Source organism: Nothobranchius furzeri, chromosome 9 (assembly GCF_043380555.1).
Source record: "Nothobranchius furzeri strain GRZ-AD chromosome 9, NfurGRZ-RIMD1, whole genome shotgun sequence".
Classification (NCBI taxonomy): domain Eukaryota; kingdom Metazoa; phylum Chordata; class Actinopteri; order Cyprinodontiformes; family Nothobranchiidae; genus Nothobranchius; species Nothobranchius furzeri.
Window position 1 is genome coordinate 26,668,351 of NC_091749.1, and position 19,843 is coordinate 26,688,193.

Consider the following 19,843-nt stretch of genomic DNA (forward strand, 5'->3'; position numbering starts at 1 on the left):
GGACCAGGACTGACAGCCACTGTTCAGGACCAAGCCTTTTCTCAGAACACACAACTAAAACGGTGTTTGTGCTTTCCTTAGGCTCAATCTAACAACTTCAGAGATGATAATAATAGGAACACTTGTGAACGTTTGTTAAAACTACAGTGCCTTGCAAAAGTGTTTCTACCCCTTGAACTTTCACACAGTTTGACACCTTACAACCTCAAACTTAAGTGTTTTTATTAAGAATTTCTGTGATAGACCAACAAAAAGTAACATGTAATTGTGAAGTGGATAGAGGTTGTATCGACCAGTCGACTAGTCGACTTCACTGCTCTGTAGTGACTTTTTATGCCTGTCATCGACTAGTCGCTGTCACGTGATAATGACCGGCAAAATGCAGTCCTTGGAAAAGACAGCAGGTGAGGAGTCCCTGTGCGTTGGGAGGTGACGCCCTGTGCCGTCGGTATCTGATGCCCGCCGTAAAACGGACATTTGACTGACTAGTGACCTTTACCCTCTTGTAATTTAACCTTCCCCACACCCCCATCCTAATCTTAACCAGCTTGCGCATGCAGAGCTCTGATCGTTGACGCGCTCCAGACATTTGCGTCCTGAGCACGGCCACACTAACATTATCAAATTAGGTGTCGCCACCTCAAAAACAAAGTTAGCACGCGATCGTTCATGTCGGCTTATTTCCTTTTATGTTTTCTGTCTTTTATTTGTGCCTGATGCGTTTCGCTGCTGTGGAGCGGAGCGCATCACTTGTTTTGTCCTCCTGTGACACACCTCACTGATGCGGCCAGCGCGCATCGTGCACTCCGCTGTTTTAGCAGTCGGTAGATCTTTTAGAACTGCAGTTCAAAGGTAACTCATAAGGTGAATATATATGAACCCAGGTAGCAGTTTCTCTTTAGGATTGAGAGGAGATGCAGGAAGATAATAAACAGACAGGACAGAAAAATAGTCAAATAAAAACAAGTTAGTATTTGTACCTGGTGGTTGCAACAAACAGACACCATTGAAGGTAATCAGAGGGGAGGAACAGAAAATGAAATAATTATTTTAATGTTTAGAGCAGCATGAACTCTGAGAGGCTGCAGGCGCATCAGTGAGTTTGCGGCTGCTGAGCAAGGGGGGTGGGGTGGGGGGCTGAAGCAGAAACTACCATTGTTAAAAGATATGTATTTAGCTTAGAAAGTGTGGGCACAATTTTAATTGTCAAAAACTCCAGCGAACCAACCCCCCCCCCCCCCCCCCCCCCATGTGTCGGAGAGAAAAGCTTGGTCACCCATCGTCAGTTTTAGCCGCTTCAGGTGTATGACGTCATCAACGACTAATCGAAGTCGACTCGATTTTAATTACTTGACGGTCAACTTTAAGTAAAATGAAGTCATGCAGCCCCTAGAAGTGGGATGAAAGTAATCTGCAACATGAGGCGTGCATTTGTACTCATCCTCCTGCATTAATAATTGGCACAGCTACCTTTCTAGCTACCAATTACATCTTTAAGTTTTTAAGGTATGTCTCTACCAGCTTTGCACAGCTAGAGACAGAAGTTCTGCCCATTTCTTGCTGCAGAATAGCTCAAGCTCATCCAGACTGGAGGAAGAGTTTCTCTGAGCAGATTCTCAATAGGGTTTAGGTCTAGACTCTGGGCCATCCTAACCCAGCCTTTCCACTGGATGTGTAAGCTGTCCAAAATGTAGTAGACGCAAGTGATGGGCCCATCCATACAGAGCGCTAGGGCGCCGGCCCTCCAGTCTTACTGAGTAGGGGTTCCATTCCTTGGAATGGGGACGCAGTGCCGTTACGCTTTTCATTCATGCACAGAAATGCGCCCCACCCGAAAATAAAGGCACCAGTGTAAAGTGGGGGGGGGGGGGGGGGGGGGGGGGGGCACAACCAGGATCAGGTCCGGGGGTGGGGGGTCTTTACAGTAAGAATAAAAAGATTTGTCTAAAACTACAGCCTAGAGGCTATTTTATGCTATGTCAGGAATGCAGAACGGTCAAGTACACAGGTGGCAGGAATCACCAATCACACCTCAGCAAGTATCAGCAGAGCCAGTAGATGAGCTTATGGACGGTTCTAATGGGAAACAGGCTTCAACACAAGCGGTTGTTTTCCGCTTGGTCCTAGTGCTCAACCAGAGTCTATTTAACATAGTGTAATGTTGTTCTTGGATGGTAAAATGTGCAGGGGACAAAAACTGACATTAGAAAAAACTGCGGATGATGTGTTCACAGTGATGTCATTAGGTGACTTCTGAAGGCCACTGATTGCACTGGATTTAATACAGAGGTATGAGAGTACCTGGGGTGGGGGTTGAATAAATAATTAAGCTGATTTTAATTTGCTGAAGTCGGTGATTGAAGTTATCATTTTTTTTGACAAAATATTTAATTTACTGGTTGCCATCAGTGTGTGAATCATTTCAAGCAGTGTGTCAAAAGATGATTAAGAAAAATATCTCCTGCTACAACTTTAAACACAAAATAAAACATCAGTGATGATTATAATGTTTAACATCTAGTTTGTTATGATTATGTTGAAGATACTCCTACTACTTTACTTTAAATGCTGTTATTTTATTTGAATAAAATACAAGTCTCTTTTATTTGTTGATAATTACATCAAACCTCTGATTGCCCCAAAATAACTAATTTCACATTAATTTATTTGAGTCGTTTTACAATGACCTGGATTGTCTGGAAAAGCGGTTGAGCTATCCTTCATAACAAACAATTAAAAGACAGAACATCTAATGAAAAAATGTATGATCTAGATAAAAAAAAACATAGATATATTAATTATAGAACAAAAACCAATAGAGAGAAAACAGATAAACCTCTTTTATGGTTCAGGGAGGAGGACTAAAGAAGTGAGAGGGCTAACTGATCTGAATCTCACGCATGCAAGCGCACACAGACACATACACACACATCACACATGCACGTGCATGCATACAATAATGCACACACACACACATCCACGCACATATGCAGACACACACGCACACACTCTCACATACACACACACATGATGCATGCATACAATAATGCACACACACATACACACACACACACACATGCACATGTACACATGCATGTGCATGCATACAATAATGCACATGCACACACACACACACATCCACGCACACATGCAGGCACACACGCACACACTCTCTCACACACATGTACGATCACACACACACACGATCACACACACACACACACACACACACACACACACACACACACACACACACACACACACACACACACACACACACACACACACACACACACACACACACACACACACACACGTACGATCACACACACACACACACACACGTACGATCACACACACACACACACACACACACGTACGATCACACACACATGTACGATCACACACACACACACACGCACACACACTTTCACATGCACACGCGCGCACACACACACTTTCACATGCACAAGCGCATACACGCACACACGCGCACGTGCCTGCACACACTCACACACATGCACACACACACTCACATACTGTACGCGTGACTCACAAACACGACTACAACTCATTCAGTATAATCCAACCTTCAACCACAAAATGAGTTTAACAAAATAAATTCAACATAAAATAATTCACAACAACAAAATAATGAAGTAAATAACAATTACTGAGGCAAAGTGTGTAATACGTTATCAAAAACAACAGGTGATGCTAATGAGAACAGAAGGAGATCCGGTTTTCAAACACAAACAGAACTTTTTTTTCAGACCAACGAAGTAAAAATAAGCAAAACGAGGGCCGGAGCGCTCAAAGTGAAAAAACATTTAACAGGTGTAAAGAAGTCCTGTCGGCTTGTTAGACAGCTCGCACCTATTAAATACTTCTTCACTTTGAGTGCTCTGGTCTGGTTTTTACTTCATTGTTCTTTGGCTGTGGAGCACCATCCAGTGATTGGATTATACGCAGAGGACCCAACATTTGATTTTACCAGACCTTCTGCTATTCTTTAGAGAACAGAAGAAACAAACGTGCTTGTAGACTTTTCAACACAACTGAATGGATTTTGATGGTTCAAAGATGTCATAAACTGACGCATCTAGATATAATCCAAAAACTGCTTCAGCTACTGATCTAATTATGTGCATTTGTGACCATCTTTAACCTTTAGTCCTCTAAAGCTTCTGCTCAGAGTCAGTTAAAAGCAGCATCACAGAACAGACACACAACCCAAGAGAGCCTTCAGAAACACCACTCGCTGTCAACCTGATCAACACACCTAAAAGCAGAACGTTGTGATGACTCAACAATCCACGAGTGAACAATAGGTGAGTCTGGCTGCAGTAGCAACCTGACAGAATCATATAAGTCAAAGCCCACAGGAACCACGGGTTCCAGTCCTGGCTGCAACAGAACTGACAGCATATTAAAAGTAAACATTTCATTTAGCGGTGTATTGATTTTTGCCTCAGAAAACAGGACTAAGGGCAAAAGGTTGTTTCTTTTCTGCAGTGTTGTGAAGATCCAGAATTCAGTTTAAAAATCGGTGACTGTAAAATGCTCATCAGTCCTAAAAGTTATAACATAACAACAAACTAGGAGTCTAACAGAAACCTTTAGTAGCAACATCAGTTCCTAAACCATAAAGCTCTGCTGCATGCTGCACGTTTTAGTAGAGACTCTGCTTTGTGGAAACCTGGTACACAGCTACAGAGTAATTACATTTATTTATGTAACTGATACCTTATCCAAAGCCATTTAGTCCAGTCAGGTATCCCATATGTACACAGAAGTGTGATGTCACAAACTATTTTCATGAACACTCAGATTTGTTCTGGTTAATAAAGTTATCTAATCATCAACCACCAATAAAGAGCCCAAAGACCGGATCGATGCTTAATGGGCTAAAAGCTTTTGAGTGTTCCACGGTCCAGTCATGCACTTGTGTTGGGTTAATGCATAATGGACCAACAGCTCATCCTAATGAAAAGAAAAGTAAAACTAAGAGAATTTTCCCACCAGCCAATAATTCTTCATTTACAGGAGAAATGGAGAAGATGAACTAATAACCCAACTTCAGTCAATATTTCCTTTCGATGCTTCTAAAATGCTCCACCTCCAACGTTCTCCTCCACACGTAAACTCACGGTGACTTTATCAGCTACCTTAGTACTTCTCTTATCTTTAGAGCCACCTTAATTCTCATCATTGATCCAATAAGGTGTTCTGGTCCATCCATGATGGAGGTGATGTCTCCTGTTGTGGACTGGACTGAGATCTGGTAGCCTGACCAGCTTGCCCCATGCTTCCCTATGGGAGGGTTTGCATCTGGGACCTCTTCTATTCAAATAACTCCACCCCCTGAGAATTCTAACAAAGCAAATCAGCGCTGAGCAGCGTGTGTCACACACCACGACGCCGAGTTTCTCATAAACAAGAAAACAGCTTCTGAAGCGGTGTTCACTGCGGCTCTTTCCTCTGTTCTAAATGACTTGGACATGTCTTTAAACAAGAAGAAGAAGAAGCTAAACATCTAACATGTAAAGAAAGATGTTTGCTTCGTTGCCAGATGCTATTTTTTGACTACAGCTAAAAAACTACAGAGTTGCGCGGTACAGTCGGCATTTCCACCTTTTTTCTGACTGGTCATTTTTGAGCTGGCTAGCCCCGCCCCTCATGTGCCTCTCTGCCTGTGAGTAAGCAGACTTAAACAGAGTACGAGTCTGGCAGGCCAGGCCAGAGATCTGGTGACTGTGGAGGACGCTGGAGTCCAGTGAGCTCATGGTCATGTTCTAGAAACCAGTTAGAGATGATCTGAACTTTGTGACATGGTGCATGGTCCTGCTGGAGGTAGCATCGAAAGATGGGTTAGGCTGCAGCTGAAATCCAGACTCATCAGACCAGAAAGGGTTTTCCAGTCTCTTCTGTTACAGTTCTGCTGATCCTGTGTGGACTGTAGCCTCAGAATCCTGTTCCCAGCTGACAGGAGAGACACCTGGTTTGGTCTTCTGCTGCTGGAGTCCATCTGGAGCAGCTGGTGTGGTTCTGCAGACCTTAGTGGGAACCAGTGGTTATTGGAGCTGCTGTTGTTCTACCATCTAGAACCAGTCTGACCATTCTCTGTTAACCTTAGAGGTGGTTGGTGGTGAGTGTCTAAAGCTCTAAAGCACTCAGACCAGCTTGCCTGGTGTCAACAAACAAGTAATTTAAATCCCAACAGCCCATCGTGTCTCCTGGGTTTAGCAAACACAGCTAACACATTGTTTAAAAGAAGCTGATGAACATGTCTTTAGCTTTAAAGTTAGGATCATCTGAGCTCTTGAGTGTGAGATGCCATGCTAGCAGACACTATCATGTGTGTAGCTGCTCACGCACAAACAGGAACACACACAGCAGATGGTTTAGGGAAGAGGCCGGTGAGTTCCTGCACTCGGAACAGCAAACACCACTAAAGGAGTATTTGTAGAATAAAAAGAAATCAACCCAAACAAAAAAGTACATTTTGCAAGAATGGCTGTTAAACACTTGGGTCCTTGATTCTTGACCACTCTGTGAAGAGGTACATGATTTTGTGCATTAACTGAGGGTGTGTTGCTGAAAACAACCAGGCCAGAAGGAGCTTGAGCACAAAACACATGAGAAAACATCCAGTGACTCCCTGGAGGGCATATTTAGGCAATAATGAGCTGCAGATCTACCAAGCTGGAAGGACAGAAGAAGGCAATTACAGCTGAACACCTTCCAGGTTGTGGCCCGCAGAGATGGATAGACGGATAGTGGAGAAGAGAACCAATGTGTGTGTGTGTGTGTGTGTGTGTGTGTGTGTGTGTGTGTGGCTTGGTGAGGTGGCCTGAGGACTGCAGGACAGAAATGGTGAGACCCGTCTGCTGCTGGTTGTGAAAAATTAGCTCACACACAAGGATGGTCGGATATTAACAAGAAGAGGCCAGAACCAACCACACCACTTTGAGTGTGTCTGCATTCTGACCTTCTCTTTCCAGTGGAGGATGCCGATGATCACGAGGATGAAGACACACACTCCGATGAGAGCGATGGCCGTCAACAGCACACTATTGCTAGGAGTAAGGTACAACTTAGCACTCCAACTACAGAGAAAAGGGAGAAAAAGAACAACAAATTCAGCTGCTGTAGATTGTTTGTTAGAAAAGCCACCAGAAGAAATCATAAGTAATTTAACTCTAATTATACCTACAGCTGCAATTTAGACCACGCAGTTTTTACAAACTTTGATGTTCTCTCAATAATCCATGTGTTAACATGAGCATCTGTAGATCTAAGTGGATCTAAAGTAATAAACTCAAAAAATGAAGTTTGCTCCAATCTGGTATAGTAGATGGCAACATGTGCCCTTTCATCTCGCCATTCTTCAAGTTAGCTTATAGCAACACAAAAAGTAAAGAAACACTGGTCTGGAGTGAAGCAGATGAAATTAGACCAGGATATGCACAATGACCGAAGCTGCTGCACAGCTTATGTGGTACGTACTGTACTGTTTGATGGTGGTACACGTGTTACTTTGTAGCAATGATATTATCAGAAGACCGTGTCCACGGTCTCACAACTTACAGGCATCAACTGAACAAAGCTGTTTACATGCGGATGAAGGCGGGATCAATCAATCAATCAATCAATCAATCAATCAATCAATCAATCAATCATCATCAATCAATCAATCAATCAATCAATCCTTTATTAATCCCAGAGGGAAATTAGAGTTTCAGTACACACAATTCAGAGATCAGACATACATGGGCAAGACACATGACAAGAATTGGTGACTGTGGTCATTCGCAACCCGAGTCGCTGTACCTTAATAGAGATAAGAGGGTTACATGAGGATTGGTTCAGGTGGAGGGAAAAAAGGCACTTCAGAGTTACCTTCCCACCAGGAGTGATCCTACCGCATTATCTGGGTGCTTCAGCACAATGAGAACCAGTTCATCTTCAGGCAGACTAATCAGTCTATTTAGGGCAATAGTTCTGTTTTCTGACGCACATGTAAACACACTGTGTTCCAAATTAATGATGCTTCATCAGTGTGTGAGAAGTGATGACAGCCAAGCACGAGGGTGTATGTATAATGAAATGGGGCTTTGGGGCTGCGCAGAAAGCTCACTCTTGCCCATTTTGTTTTACATGACTGACAAAAAAGCATTTCTACTTGGCTAGTTCCTGCTTCATTTACAGAACAAGCTTGTGTGTTCGTGTAGGATCATTAACTAAGTAATTTATAATCTGCACAAATACAGGAGTTATATCTGATCTTTATCTCCTGGTAGCATATTTGAGTTATGTAGGACCGCACAAATATGAAAATAAACAAATATTGGTTTTGAAATATTAATACTTCAAATAGCTGATGTTAAAGCATTTTTTCATATTGTTTTTTGCTGTTGCTACATGTTTTCTTGGGTAAACAATCAGAGCTCCCACTCTTTTTTTGACATGATTTTCCAGGACTTTTCCAGGACATTTTCAAGACTTTTTCAGCTGCTGCAGTACGGATAGAGTGATTACAACTAGGGCTGGGTGATATTATTTTGATATCAGGATGTATTTTGAAACAGATATGATACTGTATTTATTACCGCTATATCGATTTTATAGTTGTGCAAAGATTGTTGTCTTTCACTACAGGGAGCCTAAGTTTCCTCCCTTTCCAGTTGGCTCATGGGTCCCCGGAAGAATGAAAAAATGAATGCAAGTCAACGGGGCTAAAAGAGCTATTTTCTAATCCGCTTTGCCTTACACCCTGGATCACACATATGTTGTACTGCAATTTAAATGAAAAGTAATGATGGGTGTTTCAACCATGCCAGTCACGTACTTTGAGATTTATCATCTTGTAAAAGTTCGTAATTAGCATGACTACAACTTAGTCCTCGGCACGTTGCATATATGATATATGACGTCACCACATAATCTCCTCTTCCCTAGCATTGCTGCTACTTACCAAATGACCAGATTTATTGTGGTTCTTTCCTCCTGAAGGAAGGATTTGAAGTTTGCTGAACTTACAGCCATTTTCCCTCAGTTTTCTCCGTGTCTGGTGTCTTTGGTGATGCACATTTGTAGTCCTGGACGTATTTTCACATAAAACCTAAAATTTCATTCCCCCCATTGAAAAATAAGTGCTTACTTGGTATCAGAATGCGTATTTAAAATTCATGGACATAATTTGTGAAATCCATGGCACAAAACAAGCGGAATTAGAAAATAGCTCTTTTAGCCCCGTTGACTTGCATTCATTTTTTCGTTCTTCTGGGGACCCATGGTCCGGAAGTAGATAGGCGTGACTTAGGCTCCCCATGCCACCTGCTTTCCTTTTTTTGCAATGCAACAAAACTAAAATAGAAGTGATTCTCTACTTTAATTCATACACTTCTGTACTGTTACTCACCCACTACCCCATAGAGACAGTGTCCTGCCCACGGCCAAAATCACACCGATTAAATATCAGGCTTAATAAAGCAAATCATGGAAATCTCATAAATATTAGAACAAATTCAACTGAGCAGAAAACTAGAAAAATTAAATGTGGGTTGTTGAACATTAGATCCATTTTTCTAAAACTTTGTTAGTTAATGACTTGATTTGTGATAATCAGATCTCTTTGCTCTCTCTCACAGAATCCTGGCTGCAGCAAGAGGACTATGTTAACTTAAACGAGTCGACTCCTTCAAATTATTTAAATCATCATATTGCTCGAAGTATAGGGCGAGGAGGAGGAGTAGCAACCACTTTTCATTCGGACTTATTAATCAGTCCCTTACAGATTAATAGTTACAGTTCGTTTGAACATCTTATTCTTAGTTTTCCTAATCCAGATCGCAAAACTGTAAAACCACTCTTGTTTGTAGTTTTATATCATCCACCAGGCCCTTACTCTGAGTTTTCGGATCAGATCTCTGATTTTTTTATCTGATTTGGTGCTAAATGCTGATGAGGTCATTGTAGTGGGGGATTTTAATATTCATGTGGACATTGAAAATGATAGCCTCAATGTAGTCTTTAGTAATATCTTAGACTCAATTGGTTTTACTCAAAGAATACATAGCTCAACCCACTCCTGCCATCATACATTAGACCTTGTGCTGACTTATGGCATAGTGTGAGGAAATAATGATCTTTCCACATAATTCAGTCTTCTCTGACCACTTTCTGATAACCTTTGAGTTTTTTATAACTGAGTTCTCGAGACATGAAAGTAAATTTCACTATTGTCGGTCTCTATCTGACAACGCAGTTGCATCTTTTAAATCAACTGTTCCATCTTTACTGTCCTCAGCATCTCAGAGGAACGTAGCAGAGGGCAATATTTTCAGTTCTAGCTCCTCACAAATTGATGCCTTAGTTCATCATGTTAATTCCTCTTTAAGTGTGACATTAGATGATGTTGCCCCTTTAAAAAAGAAGGTAGTTAGGGACAGGAAGTTGGCTCCCTGGTTTAATTCTCATTTACGAGCCTTGGGGCAGCAGTAGCTCAACAGGTTGTTCGGGTTGTCCAGTAATCGGAAGGTTGCAGGTTCGATCCCGGCTCCGGACAGAGAATTCTGCTGTTGTGTCCTTGGGCAAGACACTTAACCCACTTTGCCTGCTGGTGGTGGTCGGAGGGTCCGGTGGCGCCTGTGCTCGGCAGCCTCGCCTCTCATCTCCACCAGTGTATGAGTGTGTGTGTGAATGGATGAATGATACACTGTAGTGTAAAGCGCTTTGGAGTCCTTACTCTGAGAGGCGCTATACAAGTGCAGGTCATTAAAACAAAACTCTAGGAAATTGGAGAGAACATGGCGCTCTACACACCATGAGGAGGCCTACCTATCCTGGAAAAATAGTCTTGTGCTTTATAAAAATAAGCTTAGACAAACTAGAACAGCTTATTTGTCAGCATTAATTGAGGAGAATAAGCATAATCCTAAATTTATTTTCAGTACAGTTGCTAAACTTACACAGAATAATAGCTCTGAGCCATCTATTCCCTTAGCCCTCAGCAGCAATGACTTCATGGGATTTTTTACAAGTAAAATTAATTCTGTTAGAAACAAAATCTTTAGCATCCTCCCTAATGCGATTTCTTCTTCCTCAGTAAGTGAGAAAGCATCAGAGGTGACTGTAGAACCTCATCTGTGCTTGAACCGTTTTGATCCAGTTGAGCTTTCAGAGTTATCAAAAATATTAGCTTCATCCAAACCTTCAACTTGCATTTTGGATCCAATCCCAACCAAATTATTTAAAGATGCATTTCCTTTGGTTACTGCCCCCATTCTAGAAATAATCAATCTATCCTTAGTAAATGGATATGTACCACTGGATTTTAAGGTTGCTGTAATCAAACCTTCACTTAAGAAGCCTTCCCTGGATCCAGATGACCCAATGAATTATAGACCAATATCTAACCTTCCATTTTTATCCAAAATTCTGGAGAAAATAGTGGCCATCCAAGTATGTGAGCATTTAAACACTAATACTCTGTTTGAGGAATTTCAGTCTGGTTTTAGAGAGTATCACAGCACTGAAACTGCATTAGTGAGAGTTACAAATGATATTCTTATGGCCTCAGATAAGAATTTTGTGTCTGTTCTAGTCTTGTTAGATCTCAGTGCTGCCTTTGACACAGTTGATCACAATGTCCTTTTAGAAAGACTTGAACATGTTGCAGGGATCAAAGGAACAGCGCTAGGCTGGTTTAAATCCTACCTGTCTGACAGATTTCATTTTGTAAATGTACATGACAAATCTTCTTCATACTCCAGGGTTACTTGTGGAGTACCACAGGGTTCAGTGCTCGGACCAATTATTTTTACTATGTATATGCTCCCAATTGGTAAAATCATTAGACAGCATGGGATAAACTTCCACTGTTATGCTGACGATACTCAGTTATATTTATCCATTAACCCTGATGAACCTAATCGGTTGGGTAGATTACAGGCTTGTCTTGAGGACATAAAAAATTGTATGACTCTAAACTTTTTGCTTTTAAACCAAGACAAGTCAGAAGTTCTCAACTTTGGACCAGAAATCCAGAAAAGGAAATTGCTTAGTCAATCACCTGACCTGAATGGCATTACATTAATCTCCGAGAACAAAGTAAGGAACCTTGGTGTTATCTTTGACCAGGACATGTCATTCAAATCCCATGTTAAACAGGTTTGTAGGATTTCCTCTTTCCACCTTCGGAATATTGCTAAGATTAGAAGCATCCTTTCCAGGAGTGATGCTAAAAAACTAGTTCATGCATTTATTACATCAAGACTGGATTACTGTAATTCATTACTCTCAGGAAGTCCACAGAATGTAGTTAAAAGTCTTCATCTTGTCCAAAATGCTGCAGCTAGAGTTCTGATGAGAATTAAAAAGAGAGATCATATCTCTCCTGTCTTAGCTTTCCTACATTGGCTACCTGTTAAATTCAGAATAGATTTTAAGATCCTTCTTCTCACATATAAAGCTCTTAATAATCAAGCTCCATCATACATCAGTGATCTGATTGTTCCATACGTTGCTAACCGAGCACTTCGCTCTCAGAATGCAGGTTTACTGGTGGTTCCCAGAATATCTAAAATTAGGATGGGAGGCAGATCTTTTAGTTATTGGGCTCCTCTCCTGTGGAACTAGCTCCCAGCTTTAGTCCGTTAGGCAGACACCTTGTCTACTTTAGACTAGGCTTAAAATATTTTCATTTGATAGGGCCTATGGTTAAAATCTGATATTAGCCTAAATCTGGACAAGTGGGGGAGTAGAGGGAGGTGGAGTGTACAGTCGGTAAAGGCGGCTCTCCATGGCCCTGCCTCCAACATGCCTCCTAAATAGGATAGATTATCCAGAGTTATCTCTGTAGTTATGCTGCTATAGGCTTAGACTGCTGGAGGATACACTGACCACTTTTCACACTCAACTACTTTCTTCTACAATCTGCTCTTTAACTGTATTATTTTCTGCAATTTCAGCTGTTAACTTTATGTTCTCTCTAAGTGTTTTTCTCCCCAGAAGAAGCTAAAATGATGTTCTGCTGAGCTGTGGTGGCCTCATGGAGGGGACCATCGTCTAGCACACTGCTGCTAACCACTTAAACATTCTCCCTCTCCTGATAATAACTTTTTGCTTTCCTTGACATTGGATGTGCTACTACTAGTTTATCCGTTTAATTATAGATCCACTAGGATAAATAAAATAAAGTTTATCTCTCACTAAATAGTATATTTACTAAGAAATCACAATATAACTATAGACACATTACTTTGTGTGTGTGTGTGTGTGTGTGCCTGCTCTGTCTTCTCGATCCCCAGTGAGTCGTGGAGGATGGCTGCTTATACTGAGCCAGGATTCTCTGGAGGTTTCTTCCTGTTAAAAGGGAGTTCTCCTCTCCACTGTCACTCTATGCTTGCTATGAGGATTGCTGTAAAGACACTGACACTAGTCAGTGACTTGATGCAATTTGCTGGGTTCCTTATATAGGAAACATTATTTCTGATTGGCTTAATGAACTGACCTGAATTAGGATGTTTATTATGTGAAGTGCCTTGAGATGACTCTTGTCGTGATTTGGTGCTATATAAATAAAATTGAATTGAATTGAATTGAACTTATATTTTACATACTGATATCAGTTTAAAAGTCCAAACTCTCACAGTCAAGCTGTATTTGCATCAGTCACTAACTCTAGAAAATATGACCAAACTTTCAAATTAATTGCATTTGCTCATATCGAGACGCTTGGTTTACATAATGGAAGAAATTGATGAGTTATGTGTTGTGGACTTAATTATTTCAACAAATCTTTAACTGTTTTTTGTTTGTCAGTTATATTGCTGAAATGGATATACATTTCCGAACCTGCGTAAAAGTCCCGCCTCCCAGTTTGATTGACAGCAACGAGCAGCTTTCTCCACACAGTTTATGCAAGACTTAAACTCAAAATGGGAGATTGTCAATAATGTGGGACACAAGTTTCAATTTAGGGGACGTAAGAAAAGTCATAAGAATGAGGGACTCTCCCGCTCTGGTCACCATAGTGACGACACACTACAGCTCTCCCTTTGCTCCTCTGTCAATTAACAGAGAGAGGGAGAAAAACCTCTCACTCTATACTGCGATATAGCAGGACTCTTACACTGAAAGTTGCTAGCTTTGACCCTTCTTTGGAGGAATAAATCTTTACTTGAGTATGAAAAATTGGTAAATCTAGCAACAAAGACAGATGGACACACTGGGAAGCAGAACTGTTCTAAGCAATTTGATTGGTTTGTAGAGTCACGTGGGGCGCTGTGCCGGTGTCGGTACAAGATCTGCTCGGGTGCAATATCGGCTCAGGGTCCGTCGACTGCCGATGACATCAAAGTAGTTGATTGGCTGAACATGAACCTTACAAAATTACATAATCACGTTACGTTGTTATCACATTACGTTGGTCCAGGCAAATTTATCTGTTGGAAATATGGACAACTTTTACAAAGAAATCCATCATTACCTCTTTGAAAATACACTTTTAGCATAGAGCTGCATGTATATTAGGGCTGAACGATTAACTGCATGTGCAATTAAATTGCGATGTGACAAAAGGAGATTTTCTAATCACAAAGGCTGCAATTTGGCACCGGGTGGTTAGCGCAATGCTAATACACGTGGAAAAACCCATAGGAATGCTAATGCTAATATCACCGATTACATTCTTACCAATTATGAATTAGAAACGTGCCAAATGATTACATTTGGAGTCTAATAGAAAGTAAAACTACCATCAATCAAATAAGTACAGACAGGTATTTTAGTAAAGCCAGAAAACTTTTAACTCCAGAGTTTTGGCTAGCAGCTATGAGCGTAGCTGAACTACGCATGGACAAGACGTCAAAAACTCTAAACACAAAATACTTCAATAAACAGGACACACTTCTTTCCTGCAAATACAATTTCACAGGTGTTGCTAATACCTATGATCCTTCAAGGGATGTGCTCAAAGAGGAGTTCAACATTATGAATACAATATAGTGTTTTATTTTACAAATACCATTATAAACACAAACTTACGTCTTAAGAAACATTATTTGAATAACAAAACTGCTAAATTCTTTCTAACAGTATAAAGATGTGTAGTGTATTTTGTCCGAGTGGGTTTGCCGTACTTTGACGTCATCGGCAGTCGAAGGACCCCGAGCCAATCTTGCACCCGAGCAGATCTTGTACCGACACCGGCTGAATGCAGAAATGAAAGCAGACAAACGCTACAGCCCAATACCCACTGAACGCAGCTGAAAACAGGAATTCATGCATAAAATGTTTACCTGTTTGTATTTGTTCACAAGGAAGGAAAATAATTTTCCAGGACAACTCTAACATTTTCAGGACATTTTCCTTTTTTTTCACATTTTCAATGTGTTTTCCATAACCGGAACATTGGTGTACTATTTTCCAGGTGTTCCAGAAGGCAACGCTGATGTTCTATCTCCACAAATAACACAAGCCTGAACGTATTCTGCCATGCTAATGGTTAGCTTCTAGCCAAGGTGTGCTCTACTCTTTCATAACCGTGAAAATAATAAAGCCTTATGCCATCACAAGCCGAGGTGGGCAAGACCATGTTTAGTAGTTATCTCTGTGACATGTTAAGAGTCTGGCTTTTCTGACCCAATTGTTTTCCCATACATTTCCCTTTGGCAGCTAATGCAGGCGATGGGGGTTGAAGACAATGTTCACATTCAGCACACGTGTGCAACTCAGTGTGACTTTCAAAAAGAACAAGTATGACATGGCTTCGCAGTGAACAAGACCTTTAATTCCTGCTTGGTTTGCTTGAAACCAACTGAAGCACGCAGGGTCTGCATGACATTTGTTTCTTTGACCAATATTTAGAAGGAACATCAAGAAAAAGTAAGTAGAGAAGTTGTAGGTAGAAGGCAAGGCCTCAGTGGAGCCAGGGGACATCAGAGCACTCAGAGCTGTAGAACGTGAGAAAAGAGGGAACGACATCAGAGATCTCTATGTTCTCCTGTGTGGAACCAGCTCTCAAGACCTCCATCTGAGAACCTGAGCAGGAAGTGAACCACCCATCTGACAGAGCAGGTAGTGTAGTCAGTATACCATTTAACGATTAGATTAGTATAGTTTCAGATTTACTTCTGATTCTTTAAACTTTTATATAAGCATGTATCATTCCACAAAGTGTTTTACACATGGGCGTACTGCGATGTTTACCACCGAGTCCGGGGTAAACGGAGGAGGAAACATGCGAGTGTGTGTTTGTCTGAGCTGAACAGCCATCTGGATCTCCTACAGGGACTTGATAACAACATGTGAACAACACCATGATAACATGCGCACACATGCTGTGAAGTCAAAGTGTTTGCTCACTGGGCATTGTTTTCCTCTGATGCACCACAGTGACACAGTGTGTATCACGCTTTAGTAACATCAACTTCAATTTACCATTAAAGGGTATCAGATGAGATCGGTAAAGGGTTGAACTGTGTCCATGGCAACAAGCACTGATGTGGTGTTTCCCAGAAATTGCAACAAAAAAAACCCCCCAAAACACCAGCACTTTGACATGTATGCACAGAATTATACTTATAGATATCTATGTACCTGCGTGGATTATTGTGTGGGAAAGGGATGACTATAAGCTGGGAGTTGGGAATGATGGCCGTCCACTCCTGCCTCCTCGTTTCCTGAAAAGACAGAAAATTAACATGGTTTGTTCAAGGCAGCACTTGACACATATAGATTTCTGCACACACACTCTCTGCTAAGATTTCTGCACACACGCTCTCTACTACAGCTAGCACACATTAGCAAACACATAAATGAATATAAGGGGTTCAAATGTGACCTGATAGCTGAGTGTCATTCACAGCACATACTCTAGGTGTTAATAAATTGTGCAAAATTGAGTGATATTGCATGAGATTGCGTTTAACAGCTATAACTTTCTCTGCATGAGCTGATCTGAGTGTAAAATGTTGGCGATGAATGATATGCATTCCTTCAAGAAACACAATGAAGCTGTGCATTTAGGATGGATGAAGTGGTTCCCTGGCTGTTCCAAGTAACTTTGTGTGCATTTAAATGTGAATGGCCCCATGAATGAGGTATTTCTGAGAAATGAGCCACAGACAGGACTCATAATCTCAGTATTTTGTCTTAATAAACTATACACAATGTTCTGTTGTTAAAACCTGCTAACATGAGGGTAAAAGTCAACTGTTTATACAACTAGAAAGACGCGCCTGACTCACCAGGTGCTCTGTTCCTGAGCTGTGCTTACCTTTACTTTTCCGCTGCTGTTACTTTTTGTATAACGCAACAAACACAGTGACAGCAGAGAAAAGGATTTCACTGGAGGACAAGTTTCGCGGTCAGATTCAGGCCTCTACGGACTCAGAAGTGATTGTACTGACACAACACCATGTGGGCATAGACAGTGCTTGACTGATGGGCCACTCACTCTCCTGTGAAACTTCGTTAGGTCTGATAAGTTTCACTTTGAGGCCAGATTTCTTCCACAAGCAGACTGAAATCACAGTCTCAGCATGTCACACCAGGCCAAGGTAAAAGGTCTTTGAAGATGCCCTCACTATCTAGTCTTAGCTGTGATAATGAGGACAGAGGGAGACGTTTGTTCTACTTCACTTTTCGAAACCTGACTGGTACTGTGTATAGTTTAGCTACATGCTCAACGTTAGAACAAGAGTAGATGATATGGAATATATTAAATTCTTGATGCAATATCTGAAATGAACAGGTCGCCAGGTGTTCAGACTGTTCCCCATGCCTCTAATGCATCACAGCTCACTTCAGCATGTTATCAGTCTATCGCAAATTAAGTCTCCAAATTTCACTATATATGACCTGGCTCTTTGAAACTATGACTATTATAATATTCAATGGATTTTTATTCATAAAAGCGGGCTGTGCAGTGGTTAGAGCTGTTGCCTTGCAGCAAGAAGGTCCTGGGTTCGCTTCCCAGCCTGGGATCTTTCTGCATGGAGTTTGCATGACCCCCCCCCGCAGTTCCCGACCCTACATGGACAAGCGGGTTCAGATGATGGATGGACGGAGTACATAAAAGCCCTCCCACGTTAATTAGACTCTGAGCTACAGGGTTAAAACATGAGAAGAAAATGCAAACGTGTTCAGGGTTCAGGTAGGTGTTGGAAAGGGTATCTATCACTATCATCCCCATAATCACCATCATTCTCATCATTATTATCATGGTCATAATTATCATCATCATCACCACCATCAATATCATCATCATCACTATTATCATCAGCACCATCATCATCATCATTATCATCATCCCTATAATCACCATAATCATCATTCTCATCATCATGATAATCATTATCATCATGACCATCTCCATCACCATCACCATCACCATAACCATCATCATCATCATCATCACAATCATCATCAACGCTATCATCATCATCATTATCATCATCATCATCATCATCATCACTATCATCATCCCTACAATCACCATCACTCTCATCATTATTATCATCGTCATCATTATCATCACCATCATCACTGTCATCAGCACTATCATCATCATCATCATCATCCCTATAATCACCATCACTCTCATCATTCTCATCATTATTATCATCATAATGCATAATCAGCACGTTCTCTTTGAACTTGATATCAAATTTTCGCCGCCTCTTCGCCTCCGCACCAGCCAAATCGCAGTCTGTCACTGGCAAATCACAAGTGAGACGGATGACACAACCGCCCCCCCCCCCCCCCCCCCCCTGTGGTACTTGCTTGTTACCACATTCCACCCGGCCACAATAAAATACCGGCCATACCTCCGACACCGGCCAAAATGTGATACCCGGCCGTTAATTGAATACAGGCCAATATTAGAGGATTTACGGTACATATTTTTATTAATACAGTAATAAGAAGCCTACATTTTAATTATTAAAGGTCCAAATGAGACACACTGAAAAAAGTCTCATTTGGACGCCAGAAAAGACATCGGTTCAACTTTCATTTTGGAACTATTTTTCAACCATGACGAAACGTGTCGGTTTTACGTTGTTTCAACAGTCAGTAAATGTCCGAATTTTAGATGGGTATCATCATCATTATCATCGTCATCATCATCATCATCACTATGATCATCATTATCCTCACCATAATCATCATCACTATCATCATCACTAAGATCATCATCATCACCATCATCATCTTCACTATCATCATCATAACTATGATCATCATCATCAATATCATCTTCACTATCACCATCATCATCGATACGATCATCATCATCACCATCATCATCTTCGCCATCATCATCATCATCATCATCATCTTCACTATCATCATCATTACTATGATCATCATCATCACCATAATCATCTTCATTATCATCATAATCATCATCATTATCCTCACCATAATCATCTTCACTATCATCACCATCATCATCATCATCATCATCTTCTTTACTATCATCATTATCATCATCATCACTAAGATCATCATGATCACCATCATCATCTTCACTATCATCATCATCATCATCACAATGATAATCATCACCACCGTCATCATCTTCATTATCATCTTCACGATGATCATCATCATCACCATCATCATCGTCACCATCATCATCATCATCATCATCATCATCGTCATCATCTTCACTATCATCATCATCATCACTATGATCATCATCATCAACACCATCATCCTCATCATCATCATAATCATCACCACTATGATCATCATCATCACCATTATCATCATCATCATCATTACTACCACTATCATCATCATTAATATCATCATCATCAACATCATCCTC

The 19,843-nt window shown here is 41.0% G+C and overlaps 1 protein-coding gene across 1 annotated transcript in view; it reads right to left on the reverse strand.

Moving 5' to 3' along the window:
• Positions 1-19,843, reverse strand: part of itfg1 (integrin alpha FG-GAP repeat containing 1) — a 301,098-nt gene that overhangs the window by 15,685 nt on the left and 265,570 nt on the right. Inside the window, exons 16-17 of the mRNA XM_054732563.2 lie at positions 16,606-16,688; positions 6,992-7,109 (exon numbers count right to left, since the gene is read on the reverse strand). Coding sequence (XP_054588538.2) covers positions 6,992-7,109; positions 16,606-16,688 — 201 coding nt within the window. The remainder of the gene's footprint in view (positions 1-6,991; positions 7,110-16,605; positions 16,689-19,843) is intronic.